Source organism: Procambarus clarkii, chromosome 2 (assembly GCF_040958095.1).
Source record: "Procambarus clarkii isolate CNS0578487 chromosome 2, FALCON_Pclarkii_2.0, whole genome shotgun sequence".
NCBI classification, from domain to species: domain Eukaryota; kingdom Metazoa; phylum Arthropoda; class Malacostraca; order Decapoda; family Cambaridae; genus Procambarus; species Procambarus clarkii.
The window spans coordinates 48,750,234-48,767,733 of NC_091151.1; the positions used below are offsets into that span (position 1 = coordinate 48,750,234).

Below are 17,500 nucleotides of genomic sequence, written 5' to 3' on the forward strand. Positions count from 1 at the left end.
AATTCAACATCATTCACATCTTTGGCTATTCTAACATTCATCTCTTTGACATGCCTGTACAAAACATACCCCCAAATCTAGCTCTTGGCACAAGCAACCAATGTGAACTCTATGGCACATGAACATATAGCCTATTCTACAGTGTCTTGATATGTTGGTTGCGCCAAGCTGTACTAAAAGGCAAATTATATATTTATTACAAAATTTAGGGCTCTGTTCCATCTAAGATTCATATATGTAAATAAATAAAAAGCACCAACCAAATCAAATATTACTACTCTGTATCACTCAAGACATCAGAAGTAGTGCTACATACTAGAAACTAAAGCACCAATCTTGTGACTGTAACTAGGGCTAGCTCAGTGTAACCTGGACGAATATCCGGTCTGCACCCACCCATCCCATGGAATACATCTTATTTTATAGTAATTGCTCGACATTCAGGATAAGTACGGTATTATGTGGTACAGAAATTTCTGCCTAGGTGAATGAATATTCCAGGATACTTCAATACCTTGTGCGTGAATAATATATTTATAGAAGGACTACTTTATTTCAAAATATAATTCATATGAATATTTTTATTTTGTGTAAATATAAAGTGAATATCCTCAGAAGAGGATATATATTCCAATATTTTTATATGTATGGCAGTTTAACATTGAATAACAATGTTGTTACCAGTTTGGTACATAAAGATAATTATTCACATATACTGTATCTTATTTTAGTTGTCACTGTCTGGCTAATTAATAATTTTGTCTTAAATATGAGCTTCTCTTTAGTGAAAATTACTTCAAGGCTTTATTACACACCATTTGTATCTTGAAAGGAACACTACTTTCCCGCAAAATCACACATCAGACTTTTTATTGGAAGATGTAATGTACAACAGTATACAGTATTTGCTTTTATTGGATGTGTTAAATTAGTTTTTGAATACTGCATATCATGTTAGGATATTAGTTTTTAATACATGTAATAAATTTAGTTTTAAATGGATCATGTAGCAATTTGTTTTTTTTAATGAATAGTTTAGTACATTTGTTTTTAATACAGAATGTAGCATAAATGCTTTTAATAGATCATGAAGTAAATTTTTTTTTAATGGATTGTGTAGTACATTTGTTGATGTTCTATGGCTCATGTAGTACATCTGCTTTCATTATCTCGTCTAGCATTTTTTGACTAGTGGCTTGCCTCAACAGATAACGTACCAGACCACATGAGCTAACCATAACAAACATCAGAAACAACAAGGAATCACTAATATTGCCAACTACACGTCATTTAAGTGGACCAGAAAACATAGAGAAACGCCATGTATCTGGACCTCAATGTTCACGTAATTATTGCAGTTCAGGCGGGATGTCTTATAGTGATAACCAGTAAAGATGAGCCTATCATTAAAGTTCAATTTCCGTATGTTAGAAAAGAAAAAAATGAGCTTTAATGAAATTTTGTTTGTTAGCCTCATAATTGCTGTATCTCCTTAAATAAAAATATAAAAAAAGAGCAAAGCTTAGAACTTATTAAATAAAAAATTTGATTCCTACAGTGCAGGAAAGGTCAAAATGTACACATGCATAAATAAAATTGAATAACTCCTAATATTCTATTATATATATATATACAGCATGTCACCAGTACCTCCATCTGCTTTCCTCAATAAAATTAAGTTTTTATATTTTTGTTGAAAGTTTCAACCATAGCTTCACACCATAAGACATCTCGCTAGGACACAGGATACATTCAAATAGAAATAGGCGTTAAGTATCTCTAAATAATGGACATGATTGTAACAAAAACGTACAAAATATATATGTCTTGCTGTCTCTCTGTGCTTCACACCAACTTTGCATACTTGTCTTTCCATAAAAGTACATGATTCACAGTGGAATGTTAAGCAGCAAAATTATATACCATTGCAGAACCTTGACTACCCTGACAGTATAAAATACTGCTAGGCTTGAACTATTTACACTGGCCAGCAGCAACAGTGCTACAGGGCTACAGTGGAACATCAAAATATTCACTGTGCCCCATTCTCCACATGTCCATGACACCATGTTGGCACCATTCTTGCACAATCTCTGACCCACCCCTACACCCCCCCAGTTACTGACACAATGGCCTGCACCACACAGTCTGCCTCTATCACATGTGAGGATTATTCTCCGGCTCGGAGAGATGTGTACAATGTGTGAGAAATACCCTGTTTGTACAGTGTGTACAGGTTCACAGCGCTACACTATACAGCGGTATGTACAAGGGCCACGCCCTGCCCCAGGGATCATGATTCGATATCAGCTTGGCTACGTCGTCGCCGCCGTCCAGTATCACGTCTAAAGACCACGTTGGTGGGATCGTCTGCCAGAAGAGGATACCGATGAATGGAGTGCATATCAGCAGCCACATAGCCAGTCACAGTTCCCTTACTCTCAAGCTCTACACGTTCTTCTAATGTCCATTCATGAGTTGTGGGAGAACCACGCTCTAATAATAGGCGCTCATTCTCCCATGCATGGTCAACAGCTCGACGATGGGCATGGCGCAACAGGCGGTGACGGGCAGTGGGTGGATCAACACCATAAAGTAGCACTAGAGATACATCACTGCCTACCACTCTTATCTCATGGTGCTCTCCATTATCCTTAGCCGACACATTAAACCGGCCACTTAATCGCAGAAGCTGCTGCAAATCATCATGGCGGAGTTCAGCATTTTCTTTAACTAAGTAAAGTGTATGGTGGTGATGGTGAGTAAGCGTCACATCTAGTAAGGCCGAGCCATTAAGAACATCTCTCGCAACATCCTGTACCACAGGGTTTTCTCTTGATGGCACTAAAGTGACAAGTGCCCTACTATTCACCCGCGACACTAAAACTCCAGGGCCCAGTACTGGTGGTGATGATGAGAATCTTCCAAGAGCTGCCCAGCCAGGGATGGCCCATGCTGGTGCATCAGATCGCACCAAAGACTCTGGTAACAGAGATGGCTGTGAAAACTGTCTCAATACACCTTCTGTAGAGCAGGACAAGCCAGATATAACATCGAGCGATGGTGCTAGCTGAGAAGCTTTTAACAGTCCACCTCTCTGCTTTTCCACAGTCTCGTCATGGTAACTGGATCCCAACATCTTTGACAAGTCGACTCCAAAAAGTTCGAGCCAGCTGTCCAGATCTGAAAAGGAACAATTCAATTTTTTTATTAATTTTGCATCAGAACAAAGATCAATTATAATGAAGATTGTTAAGGTAATCATGAACAAAGCAATTATTTACTTTAAAATAAGCAGATGGTATTTAAAATTAATAGAAGGCCAGTTTAATATGAAGTAAGAAGACCCTACTAATCAGTATGAGACCTTTGGTACTTATATAATTCAACATATATTAGACCTCTTGATACATTTGTTAAGAAAAAAGAATAATACTTGCTATTTTTTTTTAATTCCATGGCTAGATAATTTTAGGTTCAAGGAAACAAGTTATACAGTACATTATATCATTACCAGCTCAAATGATAAACCAAACTTCTTACCTGTGTAATGCCGTGGTTGGTGAGCTATACGATTGATAGGGTCATTATCGTGGAATCGATGGACATAAATAGCCCCCACATGGTTTGGAGCACTGGTTACCAAGTCATAGCGTGGTGCCATCCATTGAGCATGAACAGGATCATAAGTATGGAGGCCAAAAGTCAGGAAACCTGTAACTGGATCACGAAGACTACCCTGGAAGTCCACATGCAAGAGGAGATCAGGTTTAGAATCACTAAGAGTGGCTCCCCAAGGAGATCTGACGATTTCTTTTACCAACACTCCTGAGTCCTCAAACACTGCCACAGGTGATCCAAGATGGTCTGTGGCAACCCAGTATCGATGTCGTCCTGTGTGTAGAGCCATAAGGTGACCACGTTTATCATATTCTAAGGAATGTGTTTCACCTTGTTTAGGGTAGTGTATATGGGTGGGAAGGTTTGGTCGAAGTAAGTCTGCATAGAAGAACTGGGTAACATTGCCATGGTCATCCTCCCACACTGTGAGCCTTCCTCGATGGTCATGTCTGCACCAGATTTTATATTGTCCCTGCTGCCAGGCAGATTTAAGGTTACCACGAGCACTATAAGAGAGATGGACTTCACCCTGTCTTACCACTGTACCTCCTGGGGAATATGTATTGAGCTCAACATCACCCCAGCCAACCAATCGATCAGCTCCATCATATGTTGCTGTCATTTCTCTCCCACCCTCCACCACAGCAATCATGTTGCCATTTTTATCATAACGGAACTGCCAAGATTCTACTCCATCTACAGCCTGTATGAAACCATCAGGAGTATATGTATAATTGGTGCGTATCTCAGTAGAACCAGGTCCTCGCCTAGTAGTCATTGATGCAAGTCTTCCACGACTGTCATAACTATACTTACTTCGGTGCACCATACGGCTACGCAGTGTTAAAGCAGATTCAACAATGCGCCCATGTGGATCATAGCCAGTCACTCGTAGCATCGTTTTACGGGCATCCTGTACAACTGTTTTATTGTGATATGAGGAAGTTACTTTCAAGTCTCCCACACTATCTAAAGTACCTAAAATCATGTCATATTTCATATCATAATCTGGCTGCTCTTTTCCATTGATTTCCACCTCAACTCGTCTTGGGCGTGCATTTCCATCATACAAGAATCTTAGTTTAGCAGAATCCAAGCCAGAAGTTGTTCCGAACCTAACTCTCTGCTCCTTGACAAGTCCAGCGTGATATTTGTTATCGCTGCGTAGCTCAAATCCTCTCTCTCTGACAGACACAGTTCGCAAAAGACCAGTCTCTGCGTGATATCCATATTCAACTGATCCATCACCAAATAGCTGTTGATGTAAATGCCCACTGTTATCATAATGATAAATAACACGACTAGCTTGGTGTGGTAATATTTCTGCTAGCTTTCGGCCATCATCACTGTAGAAGAGCTGGTATGGATGACGTGGTGATCCAGGAGGTGTGAAGGTGAAACGATTATGGAGAAGAGATGGTTGGACATGGAAGGCATACTTGTGACCACGAGGAGTTGTGACAGCAGACAAGGCTCCCCCTTCATCATGCTCGAGAAGATGTTCAGCACCAGATGACACACTCACTTTATATGGCTGAAAGGAATAAATTTTATTAATTATAGTCACATGAATATGTAAGAAAAATATATAATTTAAATCAGTTTATATATGAAATTTTGTGTAAACTATGTTTTGTCTGAAGCACACGATCAAAATCATCCAGTTAAGTATCATTGGCCATAATGTATCGGGATATGAAAAAATGGTGTAATAAAAGTGAGGAGTACAGTGATTACTGAAGACTGTATTGAGTACATGGTGGAGTTGGATATGAAATGGACACCACATGTTTTGAAATAAAAAGTTAACAAAATTAACTAACTGAAAACTATACGGTATTCTTTCTGGGTATATTCTAACGTATAACTACAGTATTATAAGTGTCTGAAAGCTTCAGATACAAACCTTAACGCTGGATATGTCCTTGAAGGAATACATGACCTTAGAAGTATCAGCATATGTAACGCCTTCAAATCTTCCATTGCGGTCATAGGCATATTCTTCCTTCATATCACCCCACGACCAATGCTCAAGCTGCCCAAATCTGTCATAAGACATCTCTACAGGAAGGAAAGGCTGAGCTGGAGTCCATCGTAAAGGTCGTCCAAGAGGATCATATGATACATTGAGGAGGGTAACACCTGCTTCGTTCAAAACAGCCTCTGTTCCAGTGTAGAGGTCATACTTGAATGTCAGCAAATCCTCACCATTCACTCTCATCTTCCTGCCAACCTAATGAATTGGAAAATAAAAATTATGCTACCATTTGTCCATAGATATTAAGTAACATATACTAGTAGTTTACAATTGTACAGTATCATGGTTTACACAATACAAAATAACTTCTGGCAAAGTTGGGCCATTTCAGTGGTGGATATCTGTCACTAGCCCATTAGTCTTTCACTGTAGCCTGGCTCCTCATCGTCACCTGTCCTTCACTGCAGCCTGAACCCCTTCACTGTTGCCTGGCCCTTACTCACTCATGCCCCTCACTGTTATCTGCCCATAACCAAGCCTACGCCTCACTGGTATCCATCCTTCACTGTACCCTGGCCTTTCACCGTCACCTACCCCTTATATTGCATGCCCTTCACCGTTCCCTGCCCCTTACATTACAAGCCCATCACTATCACCTGCTCTTTGCTGTCGCCTGACTCTCATCATTCCGTTCCCCTCATTCTCAGCTGTCCCTAACCTTTACCTGGCACTTCATCATCTGACCCTCACCATAGCCAGTCTCTCACAATAGTCTGTCTCTCAGTCTGCTCCTCACTGTTGCAGGCTTGAGTGAGTATACCGAGGTGGGGGTTTGGTCACGTCGAAAGAATAGATGATGATAGAATTTGTGTAGATAGTGAATCTGAGAGTATAAGTAGCAAAAGAAATTCAAGACAAAAATTGGCAGATATGGTAAACTATGCAAACTCAAGTGATGTGGTAGTTAAGAAACCTGGGTGGCAGTAGATTACAAAGAGGACGTACTGGTACATCCAGTTTTATTAGGTGAGGGAGCTGCTGTGAATGATTTGTTGATGTGTGGTGGTTCTGGTTCTATGTGATACTGTGTAGAAATGAGGTGGCAATGTTTATTATATTATTATTATTATTTTCTCTATCTTGAACTTTGATATCAGGATAAAGCACTGAAATCTATCAAAGTTTTTCAAGGACCATTTCTTTTATATCGTTCATTTATATTTCATAAAAAGCCACTCACTATATCAATAATGTTTCTATCATTATTGGTATCTTAAGTGAGCCAGTCTCATCTTACTTTTTAATGTTAACAGTTACAACTTATTTTCTTATAAGCCTACATCTATTTTTATCCTTGGTGCCTTGTTCTCACTGAATAATATCCTTTATTGAGGGTATTCATAAAATCTTTAAAAAAAAAAAAAAATCTGTATATTTCATACACCCTCAAATGTTATAGACTGTGGAAGATGCACCAAAACATCTTGTGAGGAAATATACAAGTTACCTGTGTCACTGGTCCATTCTGGTCACTAATTTCTACGAAGTATTTCCAATCAAAGCTGTTGACAAGTTCATCTCCAATTTCTGTACGTTGCCTGCCAGAGACTGGGAACGAGTGGGCAAGAGTGTGATCTTGCAAGAGGGTGTATGGTACAGTTTCTGTAGCAATGTGATGACCCCAGGCTGTACGTGTCACAACTGATCCATCAGAGAGCTGGGCAGTAACACTAGAGGCTGACCCTGAAGAAATAATATGATAGCAAACGTTTGGACAACTCTGGTGAACATAAATTCATAAGGCATTTTCAGACTACAAGTTCTTATGTTATTGTATTTAGCATAAATGACATTTACAAAATACAACATTTATTATAGTAACCATAAGCAAAGACAGCAGAGTTCATTGCAATCAAGAAACTTACCAATTGTCTCTGTGACAAGTGCACCCTTGATGAGCATGGCGATTGGTGCAGTGCCATCCCGAGTCACAGTTACTCGAGCTCCCTTCTGACTCAGGTCAAATGACAGGTCTATGACCTGACCCGAGGGAGTGACTGCACGGGTCAGGCGGCCATAGGTGTCATAGGAGTACACATGGGCACGTCCTGTTGAATCCATTCGTGATCGCAAAAGGCCAGAAGCACCATGATAAGTTAAGGTTACATTGTGTTCATCAGGCGTTACCAACTCTTCTAGGCGGCGTGTCCGTGACATATGTAATCGGCATTTTTGTTGGCGGGAGTTCTCTATCATAGTCACTTGTCCTGCATAATCACGGAGGAAGGAAACACGATTCCCACCAGCATCTGTGACTGTAGACAATTTGCCATTGCTAGTGTTTACATTGTATGCAAACATGTAGATTGTACGTCCTGTGGGAATGCTGCGCGTTTCCACATGATGGCCAAATCTGTTGAATATGTATACTTCTTGTGTTTCTGGGGAGTAGATCTCATAAATACGCTGTGCATTTGGCTCAGGGATAGAGGAGGTGACAGAACGAATGCGCAGATTACCTTGATCTAATACATGTACCGAACCATCTGGGGTCACAGACAGAGCTGAAATGGTTGAGAAGACAGCTGTGGCAGCCAATACATGAGATTCATCATAGCAAAGACAGCTTTCCTCCTGACAATTGCATTTTGAATCAGCACCAGCAAAGTCATGAATCCGTTCGTCTGTTTCAATAACACGGACACGGTTGATACGTTCATTGTCACTCTCAGCAATGTAAAGGTCTCCATTAGGGGCAAAAGTTAGACTCTGTGGAGACCGTAGAGTGGTATGAGCTGCAAGGTCAGATGGTACATCATGTCCCAAGGGAGGACAGTGGAGAGGTCTGCCAGCCACTACTTTCACCTGTCCATCATGAGTCAGTCGCAACACATGATGATCATCCAGTACATATAAAGAGTCATCTAAGGGGCTGATGGCTAAGGCAGTGGGCCAGCGCAAACTAACTTCAGATACAGGTACAGTTCCTTCACATGGTAGTGGTCTCCAATGTGCACGATGTCGGTGAGTGCCAATTACTGTGTTGATGATTCCATCTGCATCTACTGCTCGAACATTAGTACCATCAGCAAAGTAAAGAACATCATTAAAAGACAGAGCCATTCCTTTGGGATATTGGAGTTTGGCATCTCGAGCAAGTGAGTTATCACCACAACCCACTTCATCTCCAGGTAGACAGCGTTCACCAGATCCTACATAAGGCATATAGTTTTCTTCAGGCCTGGAGAAGTCATCTGGGTCCCGAACCTTCAGGATGAGATGGGCCTCATGGTCACTTATGTAAACATCTCCAGTGACTGGGCTCACAGCCAGATGGTAACGGTAAGAAACTCGAGTCTCACTGTAAGAACACAAGAGGTAAATTAAGATATGAAATACTATGTAAGGAGTATCATTAATAAATGTTGAAGAAATTATGACTAGTAAAAATGCATGTTACAAATTTATTTTGCTGTACTGCACATACAGGAAAACATTCTGCTGTACAATCTGAATTATTACTGAAGCTAAATTATTACGCAAGCTAAAATACTTACTTTAATTTCACTATTGTTTTTACCGTGTTATCTGGTAAAACACGTCTAATCAAGTTGAAGTCTGCAATGTATAGTGATCCATCAGGACCTGAAGCCAGGGCTGCAGGAGTCAAAAGACGCTGCTTGTCTGCCGGCCCATCACAGGCTCTGCATGACACCTCCCTCTGATGACCATCTCCCATTAATGTCCGCAGCACACGTGGTTTCTGTTTGAGATGCATATTACGCCCATCACCCTTCTGTAGGATACCTAAATATGGAAATAAAAGAAATAAATTTCAACAAAATTTCAAAGAACCTAATAAAAAATAAGAACCTGTAGATCATCATAAACTTTAATACATTAATCAAAATAGTTACCACAAGTCACTATTAAAGTTTCAATAATATTATCAACTACAGTACACCTAAAATCACGACTAGAGACTATGAATATTAGCTTCAGACTGCACAATGCAGTCATTTCCTATTTCCTATTTCCTCCATAAGAAATTTCACTGAAGCTGTCAGAAACATAAAAGCACAGTACCTTGCTAACTTAACACTATCACCAAAAGGCTAAACAACCCATTGCTTACAAAAGGCATACGTCAATTGATCAACAAAATGCATGAATATGACATGAAATCCCAGTTAGGTTTTACCGTATTTCCACAGAAATGTCAGAGGTACTTTGTAATCTATATGAGAGAGAATGTCTATCTGTCCATGGTTGGAGGTCAGATGCTTGGGACTAGCTAGCCTCACTCAACTTTGCAGGGTGCAAGGTCTGGGGTACGGGATGGAAATATGCTGGTCAAGGTTGCTCCTACTAGTCCTGTTAAGAGGGGTATCAGAAAAATAGTGACCCCCCAACCCACTAATTGGTGAAAGTCCCTAGATTTAGGCACTAGGCTGAATCCCAAGATTTCTTAATTTTTTTCAGACAAAGTATCAGGTTGGGTTACCGTTACCTGTGGCAGGTGGCTACAAGTGATGGATCTCCCAATCCTGAGCACTCCAGGTGCAAACTCTGTGAGCAGGAACTGGGTTATGATCTCGCACACTACTTCACTTCATGCACATTTATTAGACCTTTCAGAGCAGTTGGCATGAGGTACCAGGAGCATTGCAATTACTGTACAGTACTTTATTAACTCTCATGAGTTAACAAAAAGAGGTGGGAGAGGAAGGGAGTGGGAAAGTGGGAGGGGAGAGACCCAGGTGCAGCTGGGTACCCCTCCTAATAATATAATAATAAAAAGTGTTACTACACAGTACAGTACTTGGGAAATAAATTTAGTCAAAGGAAAAATATGAAAAATCTAGCACTGACAATGCCTCTTCCTGCTGGATCTCCTCAGTGGCTCCCTGAGCTAGCTGCCTGATTAGATCAACCCAAGTCAAGGACAAAAGCCACCAGAAAGGTAGACTGCCCCAATATAAGCAAATGCATGGTGAAACATTGGCAGCAGTTAAGGAACTCATTTGTAATAGAGGTAAGGCGTACTACATACTGCATTTGAAGACAAAATTTCCTATTTAAAAGATCAAAGAGTAAACAACACCCAAATTGAGAGCATGAAAGAGAAATATTCTTTTTGTCTCCGACTCACCTTCATGGAAATTGTATCTATGATGGATAGAGAGATCCCACCCACCAATGTCCGAGATGCTCATGTCATGCCCCGAGACTTGAGTAGTCTGGGCATCCCATATGATCTGGTCACAGTTGCTATAAGCAAACCCAACCTTAACGACAGCCCATGTTACTCCATAGACACGCTGCCTGCACATACCAATAAAATATGGAAATTAGTAATGTTTTGATTAATAATTTAAATAATTAATTTATAAAATAACAAATAATTTAAATTATAAACAAAATAATTTAAATTTCTGTTTAATAGGAAACAAATATAATGAATATAAATAACAGATGCAGCATTTTAGTCTAATAAAGAAACAAAGAGCAGACTTGTCAAACTTGACAGACTTTGTCAAAATAAAGTAGCTGCTATAATTGTATACAAAAACTGTTTCAAAAATGAAAAAAGGAAGTTTTATATTTCCATCCACATATAATCATATATTCCAATGTCCATCTTGAAAGTCCTTCACCTGTAGACATTGAGACGGTTCCAGGCGTAAGTGAACTTGATATCTGGGTCAGCTTCGAAGGTTTTCTCAAAGAGGATACCCTCGATGGTGATTCTTAAATATATCCTACGCAGGGTCTCAGGAATCACAGAGGGAGTTAGCTGCAGTTGGATGGTAGATTCATAACCCAAAGCCCTGGCAAATATAAGTCAAGCACTGTGTTAATTCTTTCAATTACATATATAACATTATTAGATAACATAATATGGATTTATTTATAAATTAACACCTGAATTTGTCACTTCCATTCATCATTCACATCTATACAAGTACCCTACAGTACTCCAAAAGCAGAATACAAATTTCATAAAAAAGTTGGTGTTGAAATACTCTGCATACTTCACACACACAAGTACAGAGTCCTTACCCATGCACTAGTGCAATGACAATATCAACCAATTCAATTATGCATGCTAGTTGTTACCACTTTTCTAAACACCTCACTTTTCCTAAAATAACCCTGTTAACAAAATAAAATCTGAAGTTATACAAAAATATATTATTCTTATTATTATTATAGAAAAAGATGATACTCTTTTATGACTAATGCATGAATCTCATTTGCATAAAGACAGGAAATAAGATTTTCCTGCCATCTACATTTTTATGCATCACTCACCTGGACGAATGATAGACAAGGTGAAGTCCAGTTCCAGGTATGCTGAGACTCTCTTGTACCACCTGAGATTCTGTCAGGATTGCTGAACACTCGGGGCAACCTCCCTGAAAACCGTGTTTCCATGTGGCAAGGACTACAGGCTTCAGAGCATCGTAGTTATGGTCTGGACATGGTGTTGGTGGTGGTGGTGGCACAACATCTGCCATCGTCATGACTATTGTGTTTGTAACAACAATCTGCGGGATGAGAAAACATTAGATTTAATTAACTATTCTAGTTTTGATTATAATATAATATTGACCTATATTGTAATCGAACTATTTTAAGTTTCACATTTTACTTTGTATTATTGAACTGTACGTGAAAATGGATATTATCTTAAAGGAACATAAGCTATCATAACGGTGTGCTCGATGTATGTATGTATGTACAGTATATAAAATAAGGTAAAATATTAAATCAGGTAACTTTATGCATTAAAATACAGTACAGCACAACTGTACATTTACAACAGGATTTGCATGCAGCATTCAACTATATATACAGAATAGAGTAGTTCAGGAAATTTTGAAATTCATTTCACAGTGAAGATTTTCCAATTATACCTGAAATGTTGTAACTAGTGCCTCTATATAATATATAATTATTTCACCTACTATGTAACCACCTTAACATATCCAATGTATATTGCATGATATATTATTATTATTATTATTATTATTATTATTGCTGAGAAAATCCAAAGGAGCTGTGATGAGGGTTCGAACCTATGCGGTGGGTGTTCCCACGCATTCCTTGTTCTCCTATGGATTTTCTCATTGGCACATCACGTTAGTGTGATTACTCTCCGTGTATTATTATTATTATTATTATAATATAATGAATTGTACCAAACCACTACAGTATTATACATTCCTCAATGTCTTGGAAAGAATCTACTACATTAACATCACAGTTAATAGAAAATCTGGAAATCTGCCAACAGTAAAATCCTGAGTAACGCACCTCATTCCAGGGTACCCAGACAGTCTCAGTTACAGGTAAGAATGGTGACTTGCCGAAGAGGAGTCTGACGGCACCACCTCCATTAACCATGAGGTCAAACCATCCTCCAGGCCGTGTGAGAGTAAAACCTGTGTCTGCTGGACGGTAGTGAGAGACCCGAACACCACGCAGGCCAGTCCCTCGCCCGCTGATTACACGTCCACGCACTACAGATGCTCGGCTGTTGATCCAATTTCTTTCAGTTACAGTATTTGAAGAAAAGTTTATATTTAAAAATTGTATTATATGAATTTGTAAAGAATTCTGTATATATTTTGAATCAAAGTAACAAATTTGTAAAGGTAGACAATTATAGTTCAAAATAAATTATTATAAAACAACAATTTCTCTGAGCTTAACATTTGGAAGAAAACTGCATGCAATCAATTCAATTCAATAAAAAAATGCAAATAATGTTTCATAAGCATAGTTTAAGTGCACAATTGTTGGAAATAAAATTATCTATTTAGATTATAATGTTTAAGCAATCAGAAGTTTAGTAAGTTAAAAAATTATACATAAAACATAATACTGTAATTTTATAAAAGAAACCACACAAAAAGTTTAGATAAAATTTCAAGCAAAACTGTAAGAAAAATGCAAAAAATTAAATACAAAATTAAAAAAAATATCAGAGAATAAATAAGAAGAAAGAACAAACATCAGAGGATAACAAATGGGTTTGCAAGGCACAAAGTTAAAAAGATGTCAAACAAGTTTATATGGCTCCATGGAGACAGCTAAATGGAGCACCGAGACAAAAATATTGATATACTGTATAATTTTCTGTCGTTTGTTACTATTGAGAAAAAGCCTTCATGAAGCATATATAAAAAAAATAAATACTTTGGCTGAATTCCTCAGATAGTCAGTATTGCACCTGTATGACAGGTCTACTCACGACGCAGCCTCTCTTGTTACAATTCCTCACGACAGATTTATTTAGATGAAAACAATTATTAGCAATGCATAATAAATGAACATAAGAGTGCATTTCTATTTATATCATACCACTAGAAAATCTACAGTAAAAAAACAGCAAATTGTGAAGTAAATCAAGCCATAACAGAGCAAGCGGTGCACACCACTGGCAGTCTACGTCATGCACTGGAACACTCACCTCTCATTTATGAAAATCCTGTGCATGCTGAAGGAAAATAGACCATCTGTATTAGTTTAAGTCAGAGGCAGTCAGTAAGCAGCATACTGGAGTACAAGCCTCAGTTGACAGGCTATTCAAATACTTTACATATCTTGAGTTTAAAATTTGCACTCATTTAGGATTTTGGCCTAAGGGCCTGTCTTTTCCTCTATGGATAAGAATGGACTGCTAAGGATAATTATATGCTCTGGAGCAGAAAAGAAAAGATATTTACAATGATAATTGTTTTCTTTCCAATCAGTAGGCCTTATGCTAACTGTGTACTGTATTTGACTTAGTGATTTCTTGGCTAAACTGCAATAGCCAAACCAGTCACTTGTTTAAAAACAAAATAAAATTGTCTTTTATAAAAATAAAGAATAAGTAAAGAAATAAATATATATAACAAATACAGCATTGTATAAATGTGAGAACCAGTATAAAAAAGGTTCAATTTGCTAGAAAACTATTAATTTTATATGGAAAAAAAGTTTCCACTGAAACTCAGGCTTGATTATGAAGACAAGTTAAAAACTTAAAATAAAATGCAGAGAAAGCAGCTGGTTATATGCCAGACGAAAGACAAAGTAGTAAAATGAGAAGACCACACATATATATATATATATATATATATATATATATATATATATATATATATATATATATATATATATATATATATATATATATATATATATATATATATACTATATATATACTATATATATATATATAATATATATAATATATATATATATATATATATATATAATATATATAATATATATATATATAATATATATAATATATATATATATAATATATATAATATATATATATATATATATATATATATATATATATATATATATATATATATATATATATATATATATATATATAGTATATATCAATATTCCATGCCAGGGATTTGATAATGAGAGGTATAAACAGGACACAAGCAAAGAAAGCCAGGACACACCTACACAGTATATACAATCTTGCTGATGTGTTAACAGTCTCCGTGGGCAGATCTTAGTGTTAGTATCCAAGCGTGTGTGTGTGTGTGTGAATATGATTCTTTTTTTATGTGGGTGCATAACACAGACCCACAAAAGTTGAGATACATCTATACACTGTGTACACACGTGCTGGTACATAGGTAAAGATGTTGTAAGTGAACGATTTAGTGTTTATAGTGCTGTATACTGTACATACTTGCATGTGAATATAACCATCACATGCATGTCACTGCATACTTCATAAGAAGAATTCTTTAGTACTACAGCAGAGTCCCTTAGATGAAACCGAGAAATGTGCAAGTTTATATGTAAACTTAGACACTGCAATATATCTGTGCGTGTGTGTGTGTGTACTCACCTATTTGTGCTTGCGGGGGTTGAGCTTTGGCTCTTTGGTCCTGCCTCTCAACTGTCAATCAACTGGTGTACAGATTCCTGAGCCTACTGGGCTCTATCATATCTACATTTGAAACTGTGTATGGAGTCAGCCTCCACCACATCACTGCCTAATGCATTCCATCCATTAACTACTCTGACACTGAAAAAGTTCTTTGTAACGTCTTTGTGGCTCATGTGGGTACAGTACTCAGTTTCCATCTGTGTCCCCTTGATCGCGTACCACCAGTGTTGAATAGTTTATCCTTGTTTACCCGGTCAATTCCCCTGAGGATTTTGTAGGTTGTGATCATGTCTCCCCTTACTCTTCTGTCTTCCAGTGTCGTAAGGTGCATTTCTCGCAGCCTTTCCTCGTAACTCATGCCTCTTAGGTGTGTGTGTGTGTGTGTATTCACCTAATTGTGCTTGTGGAAGTTGAGCTTCGGCTCTTTGGTTCCGTCTCTCAACCGTCAATCAACTGTTGTACACATTCCTGAGTCTACTGGGCTCTATCATATCGACATTTGAAATTGTGCATGGAGTCTGCCTCCACCACACCACCACGTGTGTGTGTGTTGATCCACCATCTAAATGACTGATCATGGTGGATTTGCAGCTGCATGTATATACATGGTTTGGGCTTTGATACCATTTTTTAAAATGCACAAAGAGAGATTTGCAACTACTGTACAGGAATTGGTGCACAATGTTCGCACAACCAAAACTTGTTTTGTGTACTGTACTGTACCACACTCAGCACTCATGACTCCTAACAATTATCTTGTGTTTCATGGACTTCTTGGATTACATTCTTATATCATGGCACCTCCCAAGTGTTTTATATTTCATTATGTACTGCATTTGTTTGTGGAAAGTGCAGCAAATATTTTTCCTATATAAAGTTAGCTTTGTTCAGCATGAGGTGTTCCAGGAATGCATCCCATGTAAAAATTGAGGATGAACTACTGTACTGTGTGTGCGATTGAATATTCTTGTTCATATGTAAAGACATGCATATACCAGAATTGTATAACACACAGACTGATGTATGTGTCTGTATGTATTAGAAGCACACATAACAAAGAAAGCACAGCAACAAAACCATCAACATAGTAGCCACATTTAAGCACAGACATTAATATATTTTAACATGTAACATATAAATAATAATGACAACCACAAACTTATTGACACAGCAGAATAATATGTATTACATAGATTTGCAATACATACAAGACAGTATATGAATACAGAAACAATATGACATGGGAATCATGTCTAGAGTATTGGATTTAATGCAGAAGTTGCTGATTGTATTGGCTAAGGTATGTTTGGGAAGTGTTGGATGATGCTGGTATTGGTCACATGATGCTGGAAAGGAGATAATGCTGATAATGGACATGTAATACTGGGGATAATGGAGATGATGCTGGCAATAGTCAGGTAATACTAGGGAAGAGAAAGAAAATACTGATAATGATCATGCAATGCTGGGGAATAAGGGAAATAATGCTGAAGAAAGTCTGGAAATGCTGGGGGAAAATGGGAGATTACAAGAGTATTGGTCAAATAATATTAGATAATAAAATGTAATGATTGTTGGATAATATTGAGGAAAATGGAGATGATAATGGTGATGGTCACATGCAGCAATGCAGAAAATAACAATAATTCCGGTGAGAAACTAAAGGTGGTAGAATTGAATGACATGTTGGAATAGTGTGGAAGTACATATAGGCAGGAGAGTTAAGCAGTACACATAGACTATGTGATATAAAAAGCTTTATTGTGTTGCACAGAAAATAGGAACAGACAAGCATTAAGCAACGAGGAAACAAACATTTATATATATATTTATACAATATGTACAATATATTTAAATTGTTTTGACCATCCCAGCTAAAACAGGCAAAGAGCTTGAAAGAATGCCATCTTTGACATGAAGTTTTATCCACCTCTGTACCACAGGAGGGAAATAAAGACCAGGCACGAGGAAAATTGTGG

General features: G+C 37.8%; 1 protein-coding gene across 3 annotated transcripts in view; it reads right to left on the bottom strand.

Moving 5' to 3' along the window:
- Window positions 1–566: 566 nt before the first annotated feature.
- The window catches only part of LOC123762245 (teneurin transmembrane protein Ten-m), a 312,258-nt gene continuing 295,324 nt past the window's right edge, over window positions 567–17,500 (bottom strand). For 2 of the 3 annotated variants that reach the window (XM_069325657.1, XM_069325644.1), the window contains 11 exons: window positions 14,079–14,105; window positions 12,920–13,139; window positions 11,915–12,150; window positions 11,257–11,430; window positions 10,752–10,924; window positions 9,157–9,406; window positions 7,525–8,960; window positions 7,107–7,342; window positions 5,528–5,854; window positions 3,544–5,155; window positions 567–3,183 (listed from right to left, as the gene is read on the bottom strand). In XM_069325657.1, the coding sequence (XP_069181758.1) occupies window positions 2,294–3,183; window positions 3,544–5,155; window positions 5,528–5,854; window positions 7,107–7,342; window positions 7,525–8,960; window positions 9,157–9,406; window positions 10,752–10,924; window positions 11,257–11,430; window positions 11,915–12,150; window positions 12,920–13,139; window positions 14,079–14,105 (5,581 nt within the window). In that variant the 3' untranslated portion in view covers window positions 567–2,293. The remainder of the gene's footprint in view (window positions 3,184–3,543; window positions 5,156–5,527; window positions 5,855–7,106; window positions 7,343–7,524; window positions 8,961–9,156; window positions 9,407–10,751; window positions 10,925–11,256; window positions 11,431–11,914; window positions 12,151–12,919; window positions 13,140–14,078; window positions 14,106–17,500) is intronic. The other variant, XM_069325651.1, reaches the window with a different exon arrangement.